Source organism: Hypomesus transpacificus, chromosome 26 (genome assembly GCF_021917145.1).
Source record: "Hypomesus transpacificus isolate Combined female chromosome 26, fHypTra1, whole genome shotgun sequence".
In the NCBI taxonomy this organism is placed as follows: domain Eukaryota; kingdom Metazoa; phylum Chordata; class Actinopteri; order Osmeriformes; family Osmeridae; genus Hypomesus; species Hypomesus transpacificus.
The window spans coordinates 638,831-665,873 of NC_061085.1; the positions used below are offsets into that span (position 1 = coordinate 638,831).

Consider the following 27,043-nt stretch of genomic DNA (forward strand, 5'->3'; position numbering starts at 1 on the left):
TGACATTACCTCCACCGTGTTTCACAGATGAGCTTGTGTGTTTGGGATCATGAGCAGTTCCTTTCTTTCTCCAAACTTTAGCCTTTCCATCACTTTGGTAAAAGTTAATCTTTGTCTCATCAGTCCATAAAACTTTGTCCCAGAATTTTTGAGGTTCATCTCTGTACTTTTTGGCAAATTCCAGCCTGGCCTTCCTATTCTTCTTGCTAATGAGTGGTTTGCATCTTCTGGTGTAGCCCTTGTACTTTTGTTCATGAAGTCTTCTGCGAACAGTAGATAGTGATACCTTCACTCCTGCCATCTGGAGGTTGTTGCTGATCTCACTAACAGTTGTTTTAGGGTCTTTCTTTACAGCTCTCACAATGTTTCTGTCATCAACTGCTGATGTTTTCCTTGGTCTACCTGTTCGACGTCTGTTACTTAGTACACCAGTAGTTTTCTTCTTCTTCAGGACATTCCAAATGGTTGTACTGGCTATGGCCAATGTTTCTGCAATGGCTCTGATTGATTTTCCATCTTCTCTAAGACTCACAATTGCTTGTTTTTCACCCAAAGACAGCGCTCCGGTTTTCATGTTGTTTTCACCTCTGAATACAGTCTGCATAGACAAAACCTATCTTACCCAATCTGAACCTGAGTGTAGACATTCAGTGGTATTTATTGATTGAATAATGTATGTAATAGGACACACCTGGGCAACAAAACACACCTGTCAGTCATATGTTCCAATACTTTTGCTCACGTGACAAATGGGTGGGTTCGAACAAAAAGGTGATATTTTCTAATTTGTGCATCAGATCCTGATGTAAATACCTGGAAATAAAAGCTGAAACGTTGATCTCTGGTTTCACATTCATCGTTTGATGTCAAGCCCAAATGTTTTCAGTCTACAGCAAAAATAAAGGAATTGGCCTCACTGTTCCAATACTTTTGGAGGGCACTGTATAAACCAAAATGATGCAGAGAAGTTAATTCATGCTTTTGTATCCAGCCGGCTGGACTACTGTAACGCACTTTTCAATGGTCTTCCCAAGAAAACCACTGAACGACTACAGCTCATAAAAAATTTGGCAGATAGATTATTAACCAAAACTAAAAGGAGAGAACACATTAGTCCTGTCCTAGCTACTTTACACTGGCTCCCTGTTACCTTCAGAATTGACTAAGGTCCCTTTCCGCACATACAAAGCTCTACACGGACAAGGACCTAGCTACATTTCTAACCCCCTCATAAACTACACACCAGCTAGAACACTGCAATCATCAAATGCAGGCCTATTAGAGGTCACCGGAAGCAGTCATAAGAAGATTGGTGATGCAGCCTTTGCCAATTACGCCCCAAAATTATGAAACAAATTACCCATAAATATTAGGGAAGCAAATACGCTGAACATTTTTAAATGACAGCTTAAAACTTACCTTTTTACCAAAGCATTAAACACATTTTTATCTCAGAAGGGTTTTACAACTTTTATGAGTTATATTAGTGTTTGTATAGATTTGTTTTGTATTCCCGCAAAGATTGCGGCTTCTGTTTGACTTGCACTATTGCTTATGTGTTACATTTGATCTATTTTGTTAAGTTATTGTATTTTGTTATTTTGTAGTTTTTATTATTATTATTATAATTGTACTTTATTTTTGTTTTTATTTTATTTCAATTGGGAAACCACAAAGACTGTGCGAGAGTGCATGTGTTTTGTTATATGTTTCACTTGTATTATAGTTTTTGTTGATTTTATGTAAAGCACCTTGAGCTGCAATTCCTGTATGAAATGTGCTATATAAATAAAGTCTTACTTACTAACCTGGACATATCGGTTGTAAAAGAAAATTCGCTTAGCATTATTTTGTTAACAAAACAAAATTCACTGAAGTTATCATACAGCGTCCAATACAGTCTCCTAATGCGCGCGCTAGTGAAGCTATGTTTCAAGCTGAACATGGCTGAAAAAGATCTGTAAAACTGGTGGCAAATTATTTTTTTGAAATGTGGAAAGGCTTGTACAAACAACGTAAATCGCGGCACTGCACTCCCTTTGGATTATAAAAAGGACACCTACAAAATATGAACTTTGCAGTGCCCTGTTCTCAAAATAATCTTCGGAAACTTGTCACCTTTTTTTGATTTCCTAGAAACTTGGTGAAAGCTGTAATCTGGCGGACACGCTTCTATCACAGTTGCTGTTGCCGTGTCATTGTTTAGCCAGGTTTCTGTTAAACAGATGCAATCTAATTTGTTTTTTTTGACCAGATCATTAACTAGAAATTATTTGTTATTTAGTGACTTTGTGGAGGAGCTGGACATGCTCCTCAGCGTCCTTCCGGATGATGGAACCCCCCTGATAATCCTTGGGGACTTCAACATCCACCTTCAAGGAATGCAGGCTGTCGACTTCTTGTCTCTCCTGACCTCCTTCGACCTGACTCTGCTGAGCACACCGGCAACCCACAAGGCAGGCAAACAGCTAGACCTCGTCCTGACACGTAACTGTATCACTGACTTAACCTCTGTAACCCCACTGCACATCTCTGATCACTACTTTATCCAATTCACTGTCTCTCTCCCTCCAATCCCTCCTACCTCCCCTCGTAACTTTCCGGCGCAACCTCCGCTCGCTATCGCCCTCCCACTTCTCCTCTATTGTAACATCCTCCCTCCCTCCCATTGACGAGTTCTCGTCCCACCCCACTAACACTGCCACCGACACCTTGCTAACCACTTTAACTGCATCATTTGACTCTCTCTGTCCCCTGTCTACCAGGCCTGCACGATCTTCTCCCCCCTGCCCGTGGCTTACGGATGTTATTCGTGAAGAACGGTCCACCCTTCGAGCAGCTGAGAGGAGATGGCGCAAGTCAAAAGACGGTCTGGACCTTGATAAGTATCACTCCCTCCTCAAATCCTTCTCTTCTCACATAACTGGTGCCAAAACCCTCTACTTCCTTAACAAAATTAACTCCGCTTCAAACCCCCACAAACTTTTCTCTACCTTCTCCACCCTTCTTAACCCACCTCCCCCACCCCCTCCCTCCACCCTGACAGCAGACGACTTCTCCTCCTTCTTTGAGAAAAAAGTCGCCGACATTAGCAGTCGGTTCCCTAAACCCACCCTTCCTACCCCCTCACCCTCCATTACTGATCCAACTAAATGTCTAAACTCCTTCTCTCCCCTGTCCGAGGCAGAGCTCTCTGACCTCATTCTCTCTCATCGCCCCACCTCCTGTCCCCTTGATCCTGTCCCCTCCCCTCTCTTTCAAACCATCTCCCCCTCTATCATAACTTTTCTGCTCCATGTTCTAAACTCCTCTCTTACCTCTGGCACCTTCCCCTCTGCCTTCAAACAGGCCAGAGTTACCCCTTTACTCAAAAAACCCTCCCTTAACCCTGCCGTCCTCCAGAACTACAGACCGGTATCATTGTTGCCCTTCTTTTCTAAAACAATTGAACGTGCTGTATCTAACCAACTGTCTAACTTCCTTTCTCAGAACAACCTGGTCGACCCCAACCAATCGGGCTTCAAGACCGGCCACTCCACAGAGACTGCCCTCCTTTCAGTCACCACTGCCCTCCAGTCTGCCAGAGCGGCTTCCAGGTCATCCGTCATCATTCTGCTGGACCTTTCTGCGGCGTTTGATACGGTTAACCACCAGATCCTGCTCTCCAGACTTTCTGAGATGGGCATCACTGGCACTGCACTCCAGTGGATCTCATCCTACCTGTCGGGAAGATCCTACCAGGTCTCCTGGGGAGGCAAACTGTCAGGCCCACGCCAGCTCTCCACTGGTGTCCCACAGGGCTCCGTCCTTGGTCCCCTCCTCTTCTCTCTGTACACCACCTCACTTGGACCAATCATCACCTCCCATGGCTTCTCCTACCACTGCTACGCTGACGACACGCAGCTGTACCTGTCATTCCCTCCGACCGATCCGGGGATCTCAGCTAGGATCGAGGCCTGCCTCGCAGACATCTCCGCCTGGATGACTGAGCACCACCTCCAGCTGAACCTTGCCAAAACGGAACTTCTCATCATCCCGGCCAAACCCTCCATCTCCCATGACTTCTCAATCACCCTGGGATCTGCGACGGTGACCCCCTCATCCTCTGCCAGGAACCTTGGGGTTACCATGGATGACGAGCTCTCCCTCACGGCCCACATTGCTGCGGTCTCCCGGTCGTGTAGATTCACCCTCTACAACATCCGGAAGATCAGGAGATACCTGTCTGAGCACTCCACCCAGCTGCTTGTCCAAGCACTTGTCCTCTCCAAGTTGGACTACTGCAACTCGCTGCTCGCCGGTCTCCCATCATGCGCAACCCGCCCTCTTCAGAGGATTCAGAACGCAGCGGCCCGTCTGGTCTACAATCTACCCAGACGCTCCCACGTTACCCCGCTCCTCATCTCCCTCCACTGGCTACCCATAACGGCCCGCATCAGATTCAAGACCCTGGTACTGACCTTCCGAGCAGTGAACATGACTGCGCCCGACTACATCAAGTCTCTCCTGCAGCCTTACACCCCCACCCGCCACCTACGGTCTTCTTCAGACAACCGCCTGGTGGTCCCACCTCTCAAGACCGCCCGGTCCCAGCACAAGCTCTTCTCCTGCCTGGCACCCCAGTGGTGGAATCAACTCCCCACCTCCATCAGAGACACGGACTGTCTCTCCACCTTCAAGAGAAGGCTCAAGACACACTTGTTCCGGGAGTACAATGGTACTTAGGAATGGTTTGCTGAACCCAACGCTAGTTTCCTCAAGGTTCACAATGACTCTTGCTTAGACTGTTGCTCTTGTTGGTTAGTGGTAGCTGACTTAAAGTGTTGTATTCTTTTTTAGTTAATCCTATTTTTATTGTTTTCCTACAGGTGCACTTAGAGATTAATGTTGTGTAATTTTTAACTTGTTTAACTACATGCTCTTATGGTTTCTTCCCTTTAGCACTATTTTTTGGTTGTTCACAATATGTACTTCTTGTTTTTGACTACCCGCAATGCTGTGGGGCTATCTTGTTGTTATTATCAGTGACCTATGCACTTTGTGAAGCTCTCTCTTGGAAGTCGCTTTGGATAAAAGCGTCTGCTAAATGAATAAATGTAAATGTAAATGTAATGATCTAACATTTAGAAGGGCCAGTTTCATCTGTGGGGTATCAACATATAAAACAGGGGTTGATAAATCTGTTGGAAGAATATGGATAGTTCTGTGACTTCTAACACTAGTTTCCGGTTTGTAACCATGCATTTTAACATGCCATTTTCTGTTTGTGATGATGACCGGTATGTCTAGTGAAATAGCATGGTGGCTGTCCTTTGGAAAAGTCTATGTCACTGAGCTGTTCCATCACAAGATAATTCATCTGGGGGGTGCTGATCTGTGCAAGGCCTTGCAGGAGGCTGTTGAATGTTCTGTTTTGTTCCATGGGAGGTTGTTTGGGATGTGTCAGTCAGCTTAGACACAACAGGGATAGGGAAAACTTGATTTGTGGTCAGGAGCACGTGACTGATGTTTGCTGTAGTAGTTGAGACCCTCTACGGTTTGGGTGGAGTCCGTAAGCTTGAAAACGGTCTGCACAGTTCCAGAACACATTGAAATTATTGATAAATCCCAGTTTGTGTGCCAGACAGACTGATGCCAACCATGTGTTGAAAGATAGGAGTCGACTGAAGGCTTCTTTTCCTCTTCGAAAGCATGCAACTGGTCCACAGATGAATACATCTTGATATCTGTTGAGCGTGCTCAGTAGCTGTGTGAAATGTTTTTTAAGTATCTCAGTACCAGTTTTCTTGTGTAAGATATCAAACGAGCCAGCGTGGATGATAATCTTAGGGTTGTTTGGTTTATTGTTGAGGATTGTTAGTACCTCTGACGACAGTTCCTCGACAGATGTGTTGCTAAGACAAATATTTTCTGTCTTTGCCAGTTTAACATGTGCTGTCATGGCATCTCCAATCAAGATAGTGGCCATATGTGGTGTTGTGTTTGCATTTCTAACGTTCATCTTATTAGTAGCTGCGGAGCCAGTTCTTATCTTATTTGGGTTAGCAATGATAGGTCATTGTGCTAGACCAAGGTTAGCCACTGTGTCAGTGCTAGAAGTAGATTCTAAAGTGCTAGCAGTGTTAGCTCCTCTAAGTGCTGATGGGCTGTGGATAGTCTTGGCATACCTTGGATCTTTACAATCCTGTGATATTGTTGTCTGATTAAGCTTGATAGGGGGGTCGAACAGCGCCCCGAGTGGTCCGAGAGGGGCTTGGAGTGAAATGGGGGATTCCCGGTCGCAGCAGACTATGATGTGTTGGATTTGCATGTGTGTAGTAGCTACCATCATGGTGTGTCTGCGATCTGGGCCCTTCATGTTTGTTAGCTGCGTGGCTAGCACTCCTGTGCCTCTTCGCCTTGGATTCCACACACAAGGGAGAGAGAGTTCCCATGGTTTGAATCAGTTTCTGAGTGGGACAGGAGGAGAGGTGATGCGGGAAGAGTTTCTGCCACGCTTATTTTGCTTTTTATCCCTGGAGCCAGTCACATCTCCGATGAAGGTAGAAGCGGCGCTAGGCCTCTTTGGTTTAGCGCCAAGAGCAGGCCATGACTCATCCTCGGTCCACCGGCTGGTGGAAAGAAAGCTGGTTCCAAGGGTGGCTCATTAGCCGGTAGCTTAGCCTCCGGGCTAGGTAGCATGGCATCTATGAAGTCTTCGGTCTCTCTGATATCTAGGAGGGTTCTGACTCTTACCTCCAGTTCGACTATCCTCTGAGTAAGTTGTTTGCAGTCGTTGCAAGCCATAGTTCGACAGGGAACAAGCTGTAGCTTGCCCGCCTGTGGTCAGTCTGGGAGAGCAGCCCAAAATACTTCTGTTCTCCTTGGGCTTCAGTACCTCAGGTTGTTCCTTTTTGTGGTTGTAGTCGACCCACTTGATTTTGAGTAATATCATCAAGGTTAGAGCTGACTGCTGGCAAAACATTGAATCAGCTGTTTTCAAAGGGGTTTCTTTATGGATGAAATGCTGGCTAGCTAACAGAACAACAATATATAGTGGATATACTTTCAGTATAGATCAGTGAATTTTGTTACACAAATTAATGTGTTTACTGATGTCAAAACTGCCTGCTCATTGCAAATGTGCACAGACTCTTAAAACCAAATCCACTATGACATTGTAATCACCAGCTACGCAGACACGGGCACTATTCCTGCCACTTTGGTGTCCTTGATCGGCAGAACTGTACATGCAAGCGCTGTATGGTGAATTAGGCCTACAATTATGACAACTGGCTCAACCATTGTGCATGTAATGACTTCTGTTATAAAAAATGTCTAGATGTTTATGGTGGTAAGACAATTTAACAGAGAACCAATATCATATAATTTTATCAACATAACATTAGCAATTTATAGCAGACAAATGAAGGCTACATAATAATTTGCTTGGATGTACCACATCATTGGCAATTTGTTTAAAATCATGAGAAATTAATTTAATGACGTGACTAGAATAGATGATGTGGAGGTTGAACAAGTACTTCAGAGATGACAGAGAATTTCAATTGTGATCTGAAAAACATGGGTACCAAAGCCACTGAAAAGGACTGTCATCACCAGCTGCATCACGGGCAGGCATTTACAATTCCAGAAATCTGTGTGTGTCACCGACATCATCGCCGCCACTGTGTCCTATATTTCCAGGAATCTGTGTGTGTGTGCCACAAATTTTATCCCGGGCACTATGCACTATCTATAGTTCAAGTAATCTGTATTTGTGTGTTTCACTGACATCTTAATCACTGACTGCTTCACGGGCACTGTGTACTGTGCACTAGTAACATCAAACTTCAGAACATGCATGCAGTCTTCTCATCCCAAATGTCAGTTTAAGAATGGCAGTAGGCCATTTTGTCTAACATAATACATTTCGCTCTGTTGAAGCGTGTTTCCTCATATGACTGATTGCACTTCCACTTGTATGCACTTTTGTTACCTCAAACCACCCTGTGGTACACCCTTACAACAAATAGCTTACTCGCCATATATCCCACAGGTACTTTTCCAATCTTATGGACACATGTTGAAATACAGCCACACGTCACCCAATAATATAATGACACTAAACAAGAATTGTACTTGCCAGTGTTTTGGTGTCACTTGGCTCAAGCTGATGACTTCATCCAATATTTCATTTTTGGCTTTTTCAAAGAGTTCATTCTAGAAACAAGATTACCAAAATGAATAGGTTTCTGGTGTGGGTGTGACACAGACAGTTTAGGAGTGTGTATTGGACATAATAGTGTGTGTGTGTGTGTGTGTGTGTGTGTTACCCTGTCCAGCTCTCTAAGACGAGGGTAGTTGTTCTTCCACTCTGTCTCCAGGTTGAAGCGAGATGCTAGTGACAGAAAGTACACAATAACAGCTGGATACTTTTGAACATGAAAACAATCTGCAGTTTGGCTTAAATCTGAATCAGTAGTTTACATATGCATGCATTATTCTATGTAGTAAAGCTTTTAGAAGACACAGGCTATGAGGAATAAGATTTTTATAAAATTGTATATGAAACAAATAGCTGGATCAAGCCTGGACATATAGTACATACATATATACGTATATATATATATATATATATGTGTGTATGTACACACACACACATATATATACAAACACACACACACACACTGTAATGCTATGGTCTGTTTTCATTAAACATATATATTTTTAAAATGGGACTACAATTATTCAATACAGCCAAACTCAAAAAATATGTTTTTATGTTTGTATGAGCACAGCACTCAACCTCTCCGGGCAAGGATTCGGTGCCGTGGATACAGTCTCAAAAGTCTGAGTTCAAGAAAACACACACACAGTCACTACACACTAGGGCTGTCCCCACTTGGTCGACTAGTCGATTTTCTGGTCGATATGCTCTTGGTCGACTTAGATTGTTTTAGTTGAGCTGCCATATGGCAGTGTGAGATCTGATTTCCGCTTGTGTCATCATTGCTGAATTAACGAAATGTTCAACAGAAATTGTAGATTATATTATTTAAGACAAATAAACCAACTCTAAAAATATATAATAATAAAAAAAAAAGGTGTTACTGTTTTCCCTTTCGTTGATCTGCGCTTTGTTTTGTTTTGGTAATATGCACACGGCACGAGCACAAGTGGCTGCAGAACTACAAACTTTGCCATAGCCTACTTTGTCGGTGTTATTAGTCAAAATGGCAAAGACATCTGTGTATGTGTAAGACATCTGTATGGCGTCATTTCATTAAAGTACATTTACATTTACAAAGTACCGGGTGACTCGAAAAACGTTGAATGCAAACTCTGCCAACAACGGTTTATTTTTCATAGTCCGACGTCGAAAATTATGTAGCCTACCACCTCAAAAACATTAGTTGGTCTAGCCCTACTTCACTCATGCTAACGCGCTGGGTTGAAAAAATAATATGCCTATTATAAGAATCACATCCAAATCGAATGACATTATCTTCTCCGGCCAAGACAACAGATCTTTCTCTGTTGCAACGTTCCCCACTCAACTTCTACATAAGTTCGCATGCAAGTTTTCAGGCAGTGATAAGCGCGCTCTGATGATTCGCATGTTAAACAAACAATATTTTTAATTTGTAGTACATTGTAAGAGATACTAAAAACCATCGGCATTCGGTTACAACAGGACTGGTGATACGAGTCTTATTATTAGTAGACTATTAGCGGCTGAATCTGCAATGTCTAGCAGCCATTGAGTCAGATCGCAAAAATGTTTGTACGTTTTTTTTTTAAGCGTTTCAGACGTTTTAGTCGAGTTTTGGTCGACCAAAGAAAATCTTAGTCGGGAACAGCCCTACTACACACACACACACACCATCTCTCCTTACACAATGGATATTAGGGTAATTGCTATTAGGGTCCAAGGCAGCACCAGGCTTGGCAGGTTTTTGATGGGCTTTTGATCAATACGCCACACAATGTGAAGGGGAAGTGGCAGTCGCTAGGCTATTCATCACCAGTGCTGTTAGAGGGAGCCAGCAGCTGTCTGGGCTCATTCCCCATGGTAAAACAGGATGGACGAGACATGTGGCAGGGAATGGGTGGGCTGATCTGGGCCAGGAAGAAAATGTAAGCAAGGAATAACAGAACAAAAAAACGGGTGGATCAGATCAGGATGAACTGATCTAGTGCTTTAGTCAAATTATGTTAAAGCTTTATGTTGTAGTTCTTTTTTTTGTGCAACTGCTGTTCAAACAGAATTATAAGGTGATTGTGTTATTATTATGTGTGGGGTATTCTTGCCTGTATTGAATAGTGTACAGAGAGGTTGTGCATACATGCCATAATGGGCCAGTTCTGGATAGTGAATCTTGATCCCTGAGGAAATAATTGTAATGTTTTCTACTTAAATGGGGATGCTTGTAATGATGTTCTAAACTTCCATATGTTATGTCTCATTCTCATCATTGATAAAAGTAAATGGAAAATATAAACTAGAGGATACAATTTCTGGGGAAATTGTGAGGTGTGCCATTGCAGATGGGTCCATTTTATTACATTTTACAATTTCCTCCGTCAGGAGGAACCCTATTGAAATTGTTGGTATTATTAGAGTTTCTCCAGTAGGAGGGAACCTATTATTTTTGTTAGTATTCTTATTCTTATTTTTCTTCTCCTTGCGCCCCAATATCTCAAAAACGTCCCTGGTCATACATTTTTCTAATTTGGCACATTGATACTACATCCAAGTGGGTACCCACACAACAAATATGGGCCACATCAGACTTCAAAGTGATGGCATTTCAACCCCATTGCTTCAATTCACAGAAATGTTGCGTACATGCCTAATTTTTCATGAGGAATAAAAGATCCGCAAGGACCCATAAGGTCCGCCATTATGGATTTTCCTGTACAGTGATAATTTGGGAAAACCTTCAAAATTCCTCTTCTCTGCAGGGGCGGAGCCAATGGGGGGGCACGGAGTGGCACGTTCTCAGGTGCCCCCCCCCCCTATTTTCATTGGCTCTGAATGATGTCAATCTCAATACGAAATAATTGCCTGGACAGAACATGACAGAAGCCATTATCCCCGCTTTCCCTAAAGGTTACACTCTGGACAGCGTAAACTGAGGTAGGTTTTGATGGTGTGTGTATATAGGATACATGAATTTTTATTATACAATATAATTTAAATCGCACATTCCCCAGATAGCACAGTTTTTATTGCTTAATTGGCCTTTTGCTGCGACAACAATCTGCAGCATTACTGTAGATTTGTCTTAGGACCCGCGCTCATTCTCAAGACAACCAGTTTGAATGTTACATGAGTCCGTTTTGTAAGTAGCACTTTCTTCCCTTGGTCTAACGGTTAAGATAACAAAGCTATGATATTGATATAGTTAGCTAAATAAAATATAAATATGAGCTTTTGTTGTAATTCTGTTAGCGTAATGCAAGACATTTAGGATTTTATGTCGACTTAAATTGCTAGCTAAATGTAACTGCTAGGGTAAGTCAGACTAAGCTAGCTAGCTAGCCGTAAACTGTCATTTTATGACAGTAAAGGGCACGTTGAGCTGATCACTGTCACTCATTAAAATCCAAATGCCCTCCATAACACATTTCACACAGTAGCCTACTTATATTTGGGATTGGCTAAATTTGTTGTTTAATCTATGTGATATAGAGCTAATATGTACGGTGGCCCTGAAGTGCAAACCACACCCCCTAATATGAGTACATCCCCCAAATGAAAACACTCCCCCCCAATACACTTTAGCGCTGATTGGATGCAGTAGGCTAACTAACAAGAAATATGAAATTGATCGACAGAAGTACAAAATGCAATAGCCTGGCAGAGTTACGTGCACGGTAATATGGTTTGATGGTTTGATATGGTATCATGCAATTTAAGGAAACTAAATGTTTGTGTTGCTATAATGCCCATTAATCGAATTTAAAATGTCAGTGGTGACATTACTTTTGTATTAATTACTTAATTGGATTCCCGCCCCAATTCACGGCTGCTCCCCCTTGTGCCCCTCCACTGAAAATATTCTGGAGCCGCCCCTGCTTCTCTTGAACCAAAGGTCAAATTGACTTAATTTTGTACAGATATGTATAATTGATGTATTTAAAAACGTAACTTAAGACAATTGGATCAAATACAAAATGGCTGAAATGGGTGTATTTATGTAAATGTCCACATTGCCTCAATATGTTTGTGTCACTAAATTGAATGTTTTTTTGAATGATGGTTTTTCCAACCTAATAGGCTTTAAGGTGACAGCCCCCTGAAGTACAATGCAAAGTTTCACCGTGATATGTAAAAATATGAAAGAATTACAGCTGTTTGAAAATGGACGAAATCTGACAATGCTCGCCATTGGAGAAACGGCTTATTTTATTTTCCAGTTACTAAAATATGCATGATCCATGTATGGGAATGGCTCTATTGGCTGAGACGTCGTGCTGGTAAGCAAAGGGTTGTAGGCAGGGTTCTAAATTAACACCCGCTAACCCGCCAAATGCGGGTTAAATTTCATTTTGGGGGGGTGTTAATTAAAACTCACTAGCCAGTTTGGCCGGTGAAACATGAGGCATAATTACATGAATGATACATAAGGCTCTGTTCTCGGCATGGTTCTCGGTAATTTATCCCCCTGGCAGTACTTCCTAAGTTTCCCATGAACACTGTGCCGTAATGCTACGTGATAACGTTTTATACGAGCGTCCACCAAAAAAACACAAGGAAGAAGTCAAACGAAGCATAGAGGATCACAGGAGGTAATAGGAGCTAGTAGTAAAGTAAAGTAAAGTAAAAAGTTAACTTAATGCGGCGGTGGCTAGGACAAACTACTGGGGGCGAGAAGAGGAACGAGGCAGGGGATGAGGATATTGATAGCACTAGAAACAAAAAAAGAAAATGTAATGCCAAATGTCTGATGGGTCGGGAATGGCTTGTGTTTGACAATGAAAATGTTGTCATGTTTTGTAAGGATTGCCACATGTAGTCTACGCAAAAGAAAAATTATATTGCTTAATACTGACACAGTCTTCTGTAATGTAAATACATTGTTCTTAATAAAGAGTATATTAAATCGGTTTAATTAATTCCTGTACGTTACTGTAAATGCATGGGCAGGAGTCAATCTCATGACGCAAATAGACTTTTTAGCCATTTACAATAAATCGTATCCTTACTTAGGTGTTGGTGAATTCTCATACCCTTGCATCATACTTCTGTGCTTCATTTTACTTCATTTTATTATTTATTCATTATGTGTTTCTCATGCCAACAATGTTGAAAAAATGATCAAATGCATTCAGTAAAACTCATAATTGTTCTTATTTTCACCGGAAAGAGTTTGGCTAGTGGAAATTCTGATTGGCTGAATTTACTTTAGAAAGTTACCTGCTACATTGGCTGGTGATCAAAATAGTTAATTTAGAACCCTGGTTGTACGTTCAAAACCAGTCAGAGGCATAGTTTTCATTTTTTAATCTGACAAAACGGTTTCTAGTCTTCCGATCAATCCTCCGGTTGTAAAACATGCGTGTTTATTTGAGCCCATCACAACACTCCGATCATCTGTTTAGCGTGTAAGCCACTGCAAAACAAGCCAGGTTCACAACAGTAGCTAGCTACTTGTAGTCTATGCATGGAAGTGTCAGATTCACAACCGTGAAATCTCTAATGAAGTTGCCTGTTGCGCAAATTAATTTCAGTAACCTAAGCCAGGACACATCGCCACTGTAGCTAGGCATAATTTGAAATTCCCTTATGGCACCCCAAACAACTTTTTTAAAGCACAACGAGTAAGCTATTCTTTACAGCAGGAACCCGGTCATCCCGTTGTCCCGTTTTTATAGGAAATGTACAAGACAATATGGCTATTCATAAACTCTCAACAGTTGATGTGTAGCAGAGAGGCTGACTTGCAACCTCATGCTCTTGAGTTTGAATCTCTGGGGATCAGATGGCTGAGTGGTTAGGGAGTCAGGCTATTTATCAGAAGGTTGTTGGTTCGATTCCCGGCCGTGCCAAATTACGTTGAGTCCTTGGGCAAAGCACTTCACCCTACTTGGAGAATGTCCTTGTACTTACTGTAAATTGCTCTGGATTAGAGCGTCTGCTAAATGACTAAATGTACTATTTAGTTCAACAGGAATCCAGGTTCAACACATCGCTGCACAATCATAATTGTAGCGCTGTTTCATTTTGAGGGGACTCCTCCACCAGAAGAGCCAGAACTAGATCTTTATTAACTTGTGCTCTGTAGATAAGACTTCATCTAGACAGCGCATCGGATTTCTTGCACCATGTTTAGAAAACCTAAATTTGTTGTAAATGTGTAGGATACATGTCTTTCAAAGCAATATTTGGCAAAAATGAATACAAGACAATATGGCTGAATTTAAATGTTCATATTGTCTGTGTCAATAAAGCAAATGTTCTTTTGGCTGATTTTTCAAACCTTAGAGGCTTCCAGATGACATTCTGAACTACCATGTGCAACCTCACCTTGATATGTCAAAAGATGACTGAATTACAGCTGCTTAAACTTTGGCCTAATCTAACAATGCTTGCCACAGGATAAACGGCTTTTTCATACAGTAACTGACACGTGTGATTCCAGCCACTGAGAATAGCTCAATGGTCTGACACAGTGTCCTGCTGAAAGTAAGGTCATAGGTTCAAATCCAGCCACAACCTTTTGGCCTGTCACAACTCTAATTATATGTTTATTTAAACAGGATGTCATCTTTATGAACTACCACACGCAATTTCACCTTGATGTGTCAAAAAATGACTGAATGCCTTTACTATTCTTAGAATAGTAAAGTTGTCCGGTCGCGCACACGCAGACTGGACAACAGTTTCTACCCAAGGGTCATCAGGCTTCTCAATGGACACTGATATGGACATTTTACTGCACACTAGTCACTTATACTCTGTCACTTTCAGCTACTGGTTGCTCTTTCAGTAACATTGCACTACTGTACCTCACTGTACCTCACCACCAGGCTCCTGTTCGGTCATTGACATAGTCACTGATCTGCAAATTTCAGTGCCCAGTCTAACCTTGTGTTGTTCTGTGCACCTGACAAATAAAAGACTTGAAACTTGAAAGAAAGTTGGATGTGTAGCAGAGAGGATAGACACTGACTTGCCACATGCTCTTGAGTTCGAATCTCCATACAAACTGTTGTTGTTTGCCAAACATGAACACTCTTGTTGTCCAACTCTTGGTCTTCTACAATGTACATTTTTATAATATTTTGCCAATTTACGGAGGAACCCACATCACTGCTTGCAGCTATATTTATTCTTGTAATTTATCTCATGAACTCATTGGTAAAAAGTTTTGAAATTTGGCATATTGATACATGAACATGCCACAACTAACACCCAAACACTGACTGGCCCACATCAGACCATAGGGGGCGCCACAGGCCACACCCAAATGTCCACTTTTCAGAGTGATGGCATTTCCACCCCATTGCTCCAATTCTTCTGAAACTTGGTGTGCATGCTTAATTTTTCATGGGGAACAAAAAAGCCTCAAGGACCCATAAGGTCCGCCATGATGGATTTTCCTGTACAGTGATCATTTTTGAAAACCTTCTAAATCGATCTCCTCTTACAAAAAGGTCAAATTGACTGGAATTTTTTTACAGATATGTATCATTGACGTATTTAAAAACGTTACTTAAAGGGGTGATTGACTGGGTTTTTGGCTATTTCACACTGTTCCTTAAGGTCTATGAATACGGTATGTAACATTGGTTGGGTTGAAAATGGCCCGGGTGCTGTTCTATGCCCCCTGATAGATCTTCAGAATTTTCCCGGGGAAAAACACTAGCTTTTCTCCTTTTATGGTATGCTCTTTAATATTTAGATGAGCTGCACGCTGATTGGTTGGTTTTCAACAAGTGAAGCTGGCGAGCAAAAACGCAACATGGCCAACAGCCCTCACTGAAACACCGAAGGTGGAGACTTGAAATCTTGAATCTATTGTGTCTACACAACACTGTTTTCAACAGATTAACTAGATATAATTTGAAATTCTTACGTTCGTTGTGTCCACTTCTTTTGTCGAAGCAATCTGGACTGACTTAGGTGGGTAGAACGTTACAGCTTAGCAACCAAACTGTCGTGTTTCAACTCGGCTTCAGTTAGCTAGCTCTAGATATCTTGCTGAAAAAATAACCTGACAAAGATCTGGACAAACATGCATCGTGAATTGTTGATTTAAATAACAACATGGGTTATTTATTTGAATGAAACACAGCCAGGAACATGAAACAAAGTCAGCCCCATTGCCAATAAACTAGGCTAAATCATCACACACTCTTGCGTTAGCAAGCTAAACTAGTTTACATGCCTACAGTGTCTAGGTGTTTTCGCTATCTAGCTGTTCTTGCATTCCTTGCAAATCAGCGTTAATAAAAAGCAGATGAGCTAGAGTCTATCTAACATTGACTAGATGGGCATGGCTGATGTTTGTCGACACCGTAGCATAGAAGATCCCTGTGCAGTTCGCCCACCGACACGTTTGCGCAAACCATTTCACCAAGGACGGTTTTGAAAACCTGGGACAATGTAAAGCAGGATTTGCTATGAACCTGTTGCTGAAAAGACGTGCGTTCCGACCTTATGTTCATCACAACTGCAAGTTGTAGTATGATTTTGTCGTAACTGTTATTAGCAATGCTAAAGTATCTATCACCTGCCTTTCTCCAGTTCTTTCTAATAGATAATCTAGACAGGCGTTAGCAATAGGCCAGACTGCTATTCGTTTTCTGGCAATTTTTTCGGAAGCTTCCCTTCTAATGCCCACTACAGCTAGCTTAGGTTGAGTCATTTGCTAAGTAAAGTATGTTGATGTGTTTAGCATTCTACCTATGATAGATACAGGACTACAGCTTGCGGTTGCGATGAGCGTACGGTCGGAACAGCACTTATTTTCAGGTTCAGCTTCTTAGCAAATCCTGCTTGATATTGTCCAAGGTTGTCAAAACTGCTGTGGGTGAAATGTTCAGAGCAAATGAATAATTGAGTGTCGTACTTCGACGGGATCTTCTCATAGACAAGGCACATTTTTTCATTTTGAGATTTGCATAGGAAAGAGGTGTCAATCGACTTTGAGGTTCACTGTATGTTCATTTTACCCACCGAACTGTCGTTATTCAACTACGACAAGGTAAAATCGGTTTTGCAATCAATCGCCCCTTTAGGACAGTTGAATCAAACACAAAATGGCTGGGGGGCGCTGTTAAGCAATTGGCGATGTGAGACGTGTTTTGCAGTGGCTACTGGAAATGTGGCATTTTAGATGATATAATTCATCTATTTTGACGTCTGTTCGACATATTTTGTGTGCTGAGAGAAGATAACGTCAACCTACACTGACTGTACAGCTTACAACATCGAAGATGACTGGTAAACCACCGAAATCAGCAACCCACTGACTTCACGGCCCAGCTACTCCAAGACCTACTCAGTCTCCAAGACAGGCCAACCTGGTGCACAGACTTCTACGCGCTAAACCCAAGGAAGGGGACCCTCCACGACCACTTATCGTCAGGGTGAGTCAATTTCAAATCCGCAACTAAATCCTACGGCGCACATCACAGGCAAAGACTGTCATTAACCAAGGAAAAATAATCTCTATCTTCCCCGACTTCGCCCCGGCGGTGGCTAAGAGACGGGCCGCATTTGCTGCAGTTAAGAAAGTGCTCCATTCCTGCCCAAATATCAAGTTTGGTCTTCGCTTCCCGGCTACTCTACTAATCACTCTACCATGCGGCGCCATTGAAAGGTTTGAGGATCCTGACATGGCTTTAGAATTTGTGGAGAAAAACATTCGGAAAGTTGCGACTCCAGAGATGGTTGGATGAGTCTAGGTTCATGTATTTTTTTTGTAGCTAGGCTATACGTTCTAATCTTGCCCGTTTATAATGCTAGCCTATTTGTTTTTCAGTGTTTATGGAGACTTTTTGTGAAGGCTAGCCCTGGACATTTTGATACTAGTCTAGGCTACTGTTTATTTTCTCTACACCAGCACTCGGCACATATGACATTTGTTAACAGTGCAGTTTGCAGGCTATTTTATGTGTCGCATTTCCTTATACGCCTCTGTAGTTTAGTGTGTTTAAAACTAGAGGGCGATTGTGTTTATTAATAAGAGGGGTATGCACGCATCTCCATTAGGGAGAGGCTTTTGTCGCAGATGGGGGATGGGGGGTTGTTGGACAACTGTACTGGTGTGTGCCTGGTATTGTTTTATGATGGGGCAGGTGGGGGGTTATCCATGGATGTTTTAGTGTGGGAGGGGGGTGCGTGGTCTATGTTTTTGTCTTTCTTTTTTGTTTGCTTGCTGTGTTATTGTTCTGTTTTGTTTCCCCCCCATTTTACAGTCAGGTGCTTTTGTTTGTCACAGTCGTATGTCTTATCACTTATACTACTTTACAGGGTAGGTACTCTATGGCCAAAGTCATGCTCCAACTTATATATTTATGGAGCAAGGAAGTAATGTCAAATGTTTTAGTTTTAACTGCAAGGGGCTCAATAATCCTTCAAAACACAGTAAGGTACTTCACCATCTCAGACACCTAGATGCCCACATTGTGTACCTACAGGAAACGCATCTCAGAAATAGGTACCAGGCAAGGTTAAAGAGTGGATGGGTGGGGCAAGTTTATCATTCTTCATTCCTTGGCAAATCTAGGGGGGCAGCTATCCTACTAAATAAATGTATTCCATTTGTTCACTCAAAGGTGAGTCCTGACCCAAATGGCAGATTCATCATTGTTACTGGTCAGATGTATAACACCAATATAGTCTTGGCCAATGTTTATGTGCCTAATTGTGATGACGATAGTTTTTTCAAACGTTTACTTTCGAAACTTCCTGATCTTTCAACACATCATTTAATTCTTGGAGAAGACTTTAATACCTGGCTCAACCCCCAGCTAGATCGTTCGTCCTCCAATATATGTTCACCAAATATATTTCTCCAAAATAATTAAAGCCTTTACAAACTAATTTTCTGTTTCTGATGTCTGGCACTTTTTTAATCCCTCTGGAAGGGAGTTTTCTTTCTTTTCTAGTGTCCACCACACTTTTACACGTATTGATTATTTCATTTTTGATAACAAACTCCTTCCATTGGTGTCATCCTGTAAATACGAGGCAATGGTTCTTTCTGACCATTCTCCTGTGTCTATGGCAGTTCATTTTGCAGGCCGTGTTGAATTGCGTGTTCCATGGAGAATCAATACAAGCCTCCTCTCTGATCAGGATTTTGTTAACTTTATTATTTGTCAAATAGATCTGTTTGTTTGCATAAACAAAACTCCTGATGTTTCAGCTTCTGTTGTATGGGAAAGCCTGAAAGCTTTAATCAGGGGGGAAATAATATCTTATGCTGCATATCAGAAAAGAGTTAGGTCTGACCAACTCTCGATGCTAACTCAGCGTATATCTCAACTCGATGGCGTATATGCAACTAATCCATCCCCAGATGTATATAAGGAACACTTATCTGTTCTAGCCAAATTTGATATCCTTATGACACAACGCTGACGCACACTGCTGACCTCCTACTCTGAACCAGATCAACTTATTTTGAACATGGCGATAAAGCTAGTAAATTACTTGCACACCAGCTGCGCCAGGCAGCCCCTTCCCAACAAATCCCTCAGATACGCATGGACCTGGACAAGACCTCTGATTCATTAGAGATTAATAATGCTTTCAAAGACTTCTACATCTCATTTTATGCAACCAAACAAACTTCCACCTCTCTCGATTTCAATAATCTTTTTTTAAATAATTTGGATATCCCTTCTATTGGAGAAGTTGCTGCAGATAAATTAGATCTGCCTATCACAGTAGAGGAGCTCAACTCAGCAGTCCGGACATTGCAAAGTGGTAAATGCCCAGGACCGGACGGGTATCCCATCAAATTCTACAAGATGTTCTGTCTCCAGCTCTCCCCTTTGCTATTGGAAATGTATAATGAATCATTTGAAAATGGCCTTCTTCCTCAGACTCGCGATCAGGCGTCTATTTCTCTATTCTGAAAAAAGACAAGGACCCCTTAGTCTGTGCCTCTTTTCGTCCTATAAATTTGCTGAATGTTGATTTTAAAATACTATCTAAACTTATGGCTCTTCGTCTAGACCCTATTCTCCCAACTATCCTCTCGCCAGACCAAACAGGATTTATATGTAATACACTCTTTCCTTATGCTGGGGACACACTAAACGATTTAGTGTCTCTTTTTTGGTCTTATAATATCTTCAAACTGTGTGAGCCAACACACATGAAGGCAAAAAAATCCTAGATTTAGCCGTTTCGCTTCCACAGTGTGTGGTGTGCCATGATTTGACAAAGACAGCATACCACACACAAACAGATTTCCAACTAGTGTCCCGACTGTTAACGCAAGAAATCTCGCAAAATTTCTCGAGACTTAAGAATAAGCATGGCGGACGATATGCAGGAAGACATTGCGATAATAGTCTTTGCAATGATTTTCACAGAAAATTCACGAAAAAAAGGGTTTGCTGTTGCCACAAATCAATTCAATTTAACTTTCTGCTGCCCCATGGCTCTGTTTGTTATGCTTCCGTCTTCTCTTATCTTGCTTTCTGATGGGATATTGTTTCGTTTCACGTGATAAACTCGGCGTTTGTCCTCGGGGTTTCCCCCACACATCAGGATTTCTGATCGCAAATATTCAACATGTTGAATATTTAGGATTCACGATGGCGGCACCTCCGACGTCCTTCCGAGCAGATTCGGTCACTCGGGAACATCTGATAAATTAATCTGTAGAACCATCAAGATAATCGGGACGTTACCTAGGATTGTCGGAAGGGGCGAAATCGGCCCGATAATCCTGTAGTGTGTCCCCAGCATTAGGCAGGTACAATACTATTTACAATCCCTCCATCGCTCCCACGGAAGAAGCGTTGGTATCCATGGATGCTGAGAAAACTTTTGAGTGAAGTGGAACTATCTGTTCCACACCAGGGTTTTTCCTACATAGAGAAAATGTTGGCGCGCGCCAAAGCCGTTTTCCCAAGCGCCAATGACAAATCCCGAGCGCCAAAGGCAAAAAAACCTGTGTTCATCACGCATGCAATGCATGTCAGCGAATATGTTCTCAATAGTATGTTTCAAGTAGGCTACAGCCGAACCCTCGTTCTGTTTTGATCAATAATAATCAAGTTGATAAGCGTGTGTTCTTGTCTGATCAATACGCAACTGTGAGGTGCGCGAATGGACAGAGCGGCCACTAAACTGTCGTTCCGCTACGAGGGCCAGCGCAACGTGCACGAATAGTACACTTGTAGCCTACAAATGCTAATTACATTTCCACTCAAAATGCTGACAAAAGTTTGATTTACGATTTCAAACGCAGCCTCCATTGGTATTCTTAACCTGGAATGATAACATATAGTGCAGTGTTTCCTCTATGGCTATATTACTGCCGTCACGGTATTAGAAATCAGGCTGTACTAAAGTTTAATCCGTATATCAGCAGTGAGTGCATGTCGGAGAATAGCACGGACACGCGCTTCACACCGCAGTTGAGATTGCGCGTGTGCGTCCTTGAGAACGTATAACTTATGTTGTCAGTTCTTAAGATCGTTATTGTATAAGTCTATAGTTCTTGCAAATTTAAATCAAGTTAACTGGTGATTTTCGTTGTTTGTATTCTTCCCCTGCTAGCTAAATTGCACATGTCTGTTGATTTGATAGCGATTGCTGCCCTTTCTCAGGTTTGTATTTTAGGTGCATTATTATGCTGAAGTAGTTTTAATTAATAAAAAGTGGGTATATTGTTAATATTTGCTACAGAATGCTTAGCCTGTCTAGATCAAATGAAGCAGGCAGTGTACATGCTTCAGAGTGGCCTACCTTAATCGATAGGCTAGGCTACTGACCATTTACAATAATTTGTTACGTCAATTATTAATTGGCAGCATTTACGCCATTTAAAACATACTTTATAACTTTATTGCTTTAGGGGAAAAAGGACGAAAATATGTGTGTGTGTGTGTTGGGGGGGGGGGGTGTGCAAAACACTTGGGAATAAATACATTGATTAGAAAAAAGAAAAAAAATGTATATATATATGTATATATACATTTTTTTTGGAGCACCGAAGACCCATTTTGACCCAGGAAAAACCCTGCACACTGGAAAAATTTGGGTTTGGGGAGAAATATATATCCTGGATTAAGCTGCTTTACTCCTCTCCACAAGATTCAATTAGAACAAATACTATTCAATCTGAGTACTTACATTTACATTTAGTCATTTAGCAGACGCTCTTATCCAGAGCGACTTACAATAAGTACAGGGACATTCCCCCCAAGGCAAGTAGGGTGAAGTGCCTTGCCCAAGGACACAACGTCATTTGGCACGGCCGGGAATCGAACCAGCAACCTTCTGATTACTAGCCCAATTCCCTAACCGCTCAGCCATCTGACTTAAATATCCTTCGCTCTACGAGACAAGGTTGTCCTTTAAGTCCCCTTCTATTCGCAATTGCCATTGAACCCCTTGCTGTGGCGCTTCATTGTGACCCCCATATATCTGGCATACACAGACACGATATTGAATGAAAGGTTTTTCTGTGTGCTGATGATCTACTCCTCTTTTTTTCCAACTTATCTGTCACTATACCTGCCACCCTGGCTTGTCTTCAGTCCTTTGATTAGATATCTGGCTATAAATAAAATCTTACCAAGAGCGAGATATTCCCTATCAATACAGCTGCACAAACATTCCCTTTACAAACCTACCTTTCAAAGTAGCACATCATAGCTTTAAATATCTTGGGATTCATGTCACTCACAAATTTAAAGACCTTTTCAAGGCAAATTTCACTAAAACTCAAAAGGACTTTGAATGTTGGTCTCTTCTCAACTTGTCTTTGGCAGGTCGTGTCAATTCTGTGAAGATGACTACTCCCAAGTTTCTCATCTGTCCCCATTTTCCTCCCTCAGTCTTTTTTCCGTAAACTTGACAGCATAATCTTGGAATTCATTTGGAATAAAAAGGTCCCTAGGTTGCGTAAAAAATATTTACTGAGACCCAAACCACTTGGGGGGTTGGCTCTTCCCAATATGACATTCTATTACTGGGCCGCTACTATTAGAATTCTAAAGTTCTGGCTCCAATATGAACCTTTAGATCCCATGCCCACTTGGGTAACCATGGAGGCGTTTTCTACTAAACCAGTTTCCCTGAAGGCTGTCGTACATTCTTCCACTTTATCCTCCACTTCTCCGTACAGTAAGAATGTGCTTGTGAGAACTTCTCTTAGGATCTGGGCTCAATTCAAACGCTGTTTTGGTTTACAATCTTTCTCCATCCGAGTTCCAATAGCCACTAATCATACTTTCCCTCCATCTCTTGTAGACGATGCTTTTTCAGTTTGGTCAAGTCATAGTATCATTTCAGGATTTATACATTAACAACACCTTTGCGTCCTTCCAACAGCTCTCAGAGAAATTCTCACTCCCTAAATGTCACTTTTTTAGATACCTACAAGTTTGCAATTTTGCTCGCAGAACCTTCCCAAACGTCCCCAACTTGCCTTACGAATCGCCTCTTGATAGGTTTTTGAAACCTGGTTGTTCTTTGAAAGGGTTAATTTCAGATATTTATAGTCAAATTCTTTCTATTCATCCAGATCCACTGGATCACGTAAGAGTCTTGTAGCAGGAGGATTTGGGAGAGGAGTTATCCGAGGGGTTGTGGGACGAAATTCTTAGTTGTGTGCATAAATCTTCAATATGTGCGCGCCATGGCCTTATTCAGTGCAAAATTCTGCACCGTACGTATTACACTAGAGAGGCTGGCTTGGATCTACAAAGATATATCCCCAAACTGCGATAGATGTAAGCAAATCCCCGCCAATCTACTTAACATGTTATGGCTCTGCCCGTCTCTGTGTACCTACTGGACGGATATTTTTTTTAACTATCTCAGACCTGGTTGAAGATAGGGTTGTTTGGTGTGTCCTGCTTTGTACCTTCCCTTTCAAAATGTAATAGAGATGTTATTGCCTTTGTCACCTTGTTAGCAAGAACACTGATTTAAACTAAATGGAAATTAAGTACCCCCCCTTGGCATGCACGGAGGTTGGCAGATGTCCTTTATTTCACTCAATTGGAAAAAATGTGACTTTCTACAAGGAGTTCTACTCCAAACTTTTGGAAGGTATGGGGCCCATTTTTTCTTTATTTTGAGAATACTACTTTCTCACATATCCCTGACTAAGACTAGACTGGCCTAAACCTGGCAATATGTCTTATGTTGTACTCTTAAGGTGACTACTTATTGTAATGTTTTGCTGAATGTGTATATGTGTCTGTATTTTGGTATGTAATCCTAATTACTGTCTGTGGGGGGTTGTTGTGTTTTAGTTTGCTTTGATTTGTTGTTTATTTTATTTTGTGTGTACACACAAAAAAAAAGGAAACTTGTTATTGTACATATATTTTTCAACTGCTTTTGTATTGCTGTTTCAACTTTAATAAACAAACCTGGAAAAAAAATAATAATAAGACAAAATGGCTGTAAGGGGTGTATTTATGTAAATGTTTTATTTTGTTATCCAGTTACTGAACCTGGTAAAAACCAAATCAGGGAATGGCTCAATTAGATTAGATGTTGTGCTGGTAAACAAAAGGTTATAGGTTCAAAACCAGTCAATGGCAATTAATGGATCTGCCATGTGTTTAATCCATAATTTGTTTTATTTAATCAATTTTTGAAAAAGTGAAGCGCTGTGAATACTTTCCGGATGCAATGTATACAGGCTGTTTTTTTTTTAAAAATGGGGATGCTACACAGTGGTAAACATGGCCTTGTCCCAACTTCGAGACATGTTGCTGAAGTCAAATTCAAAATTACCTTATTTTCTCTTAAACATAGAAAAAAAAAAAAAGTATTCCGGTCAATCCTCCAGTTGTAATGCAATGAGTGTTTATTTGAGCCCATTACAACACTCCTATCATCTGTTTAGCGAGACTGTGTAAACCACTGCAAAACAAGCAAGTAGCTAGCTACTTGTAGTCTACGCATGGTAGTGTCAGATTCAGCTCAAATGAAGTATATTGATTGTTCAAAGTGAATCCCTTGCCTGTTGTGCAAATTCTTTTCAGTTACCTAAGCAAGGACACATTGCCACTGATGCTAGGCATGATTTGAAATTCCCTTCCATGGCAAGTTATGGCACCCCAAACAACCTTTTTAAAGCACTACGAGTAAGCTATTCTTTACAGCAGCAACCCAGTCATCCCGTTTTTATGTCCCATATATAAATAGGACTAAATTACAGCAGTTTGAACTTTAACCAAATCTGACAATGCTTGCCATTGGAGAAATGTCTTATTTTCTGATACAAAAACTGAACAATTAAGAGTCTAAGTCTGTGAATGGCTCAGCAGGATGAGACGCAGCACTGATGTGCGAAGAGTGGTGGGTTCTAATCCAGCCAGAGATAAAAAAATATATATTTTATTTTATTCTGACAGAAATTACCATTTAAAGTTTTCTGGTTAATCCCAGTGTAACTATCTATTATGTCAATTTTACAACATTTTGCCATTTTGAAGGAGGAATCCACCATTGCTGCTGCAGCTATATTTTTTCTGTATATTTTCAATATGTATGCATAGGCCTACTTATGAAGATTGCATAGATTAAAAAGCATACATTTCTTGCTGCTCATTTACACTTGAAAATACCAAAAGTGAAGTGTAGAATGGAACGGTTCTCTTCTCATTTCCCTTAGTGCAGGAGAGAATGGTGATAGGCTATATGGCAGCGTCACATAGGCCTAGATGAAACAGTCGCATGAAAACAAAGAAATATGTCAATCCTGTGTAAAAATGGTCCTTACATATGACTTAAACTTCCCCTGAAGTATTTCCCTTCTATTGATATTTTAAGTATTTGAAGCACTCTTATTGTATTCATTCATTAATAAAGAACCCTCTCTGAAACAAGCTGATTCAAACGTGTCAGTATGGATATCGCTATTCAAACACTACAATCTGCAAACAGAAAATATGCCTCCCAAAACCGTAAATACGCTTGAAATTTATTTTGGGAAAACTAATATAACAAGTTTACTGGAAGTGATTATTGTCAGTAACGCCCTTGTCTGAAGACTCTGGGCTCATGTGACCGGCTATCCACGTTGTAAGTAGGGAAAAGCGCATTTAACTGTCAGCTTCTGTAATATTCCCTCGACATCAGCCTCTCTCAATCCTGGTCATTGATCCTGGTACTTGGGCCTACTGTAGCCCTGCATGTTTTTAGATGTTCATCTGCCTACCCTAATCGGATCAAGATTCCAACTTCACGTCAAAACTATTTGCCCCTGTGATGCAAACACTAGCCATCACACATAAAACCTCCAGTGCACATCATCCTGTTGTACTGTACTCCACCTAGGTTAGAATAGATTATAGGTTGAATAGATTCTATGTGCATTTAGGGTTAGTATAGTGTATTATTTATTGTTATCTGTATATTTAGGAAGTTTTAGGGATTAGTGTTAGTATTGTGGATTATTTATTGCTATCTGTATATTTAAGAAGTTTCATTTATTTAAATTCAGCATAGATTATGTTATGTTCTGTGTACATTATGCCAGGTGCTTGCGTTGTCTTGTCTTAAGAATTTCAGTGCCCAGTCTGACCTTGTGTTGTTCTGTGTACCTGACAGATAAAAGACTTGAGACTTGAGACCCCAAGAGCCTGGGCGCATTAGAAAGATGGCACCAGACTTTGAAGGGGATGCTTAAGAAATATTGTTGAGCAACAAATTCAGACTGGGATGAAGGGGTTCCAGTATTGTTCTTGGAGTTCGCCATGCATAACTGCTCCACTTACCTCCCTACTCAGCCCTGTGGTTCAGTTGGACAGCAGACAGTCAACGCTCTTTTGAATAGGCTAAAGCGCTACTCTGTACTATCCCCATTCTCGCAGCTCCAAACTTTAACAGACCATT

At 41.3% G+C, this 27,043-nt stretch overlaps 1 protein-coding gene across 5 annotated transcripts in view; it reads right to left on the bottom strand.

Annotated features, from left to right (window-relative positions):
• The window catches only part of opa1 (OPA1 mitochondrial dynamin like GTPase), a 134,210-nt gene that overhangs the window by 33,577 nt on the left and 73,590 nt on the right, over positions 1–27,043 (bottom strand). For all 5 annotated transcript variants that reach the window (XM_047049950.1, XM_047049948.1, XM_047049949.1 and 2 more), the window contains 2 exons: positions 8,316–8,380; positions 8,126–8,202 (listed from right to left, as the gene is read on the bottom strand). In XM_047049950.1, coding sequence (XP_046905906.1) covers positions 8,126–8,202; positions 8,316–8,380 — 142 coding nt within the window. The remainder of the gene's footprint in view (positions 1–8,125; positions 8,203–8,315; positions 8,381–27,043) is intronic.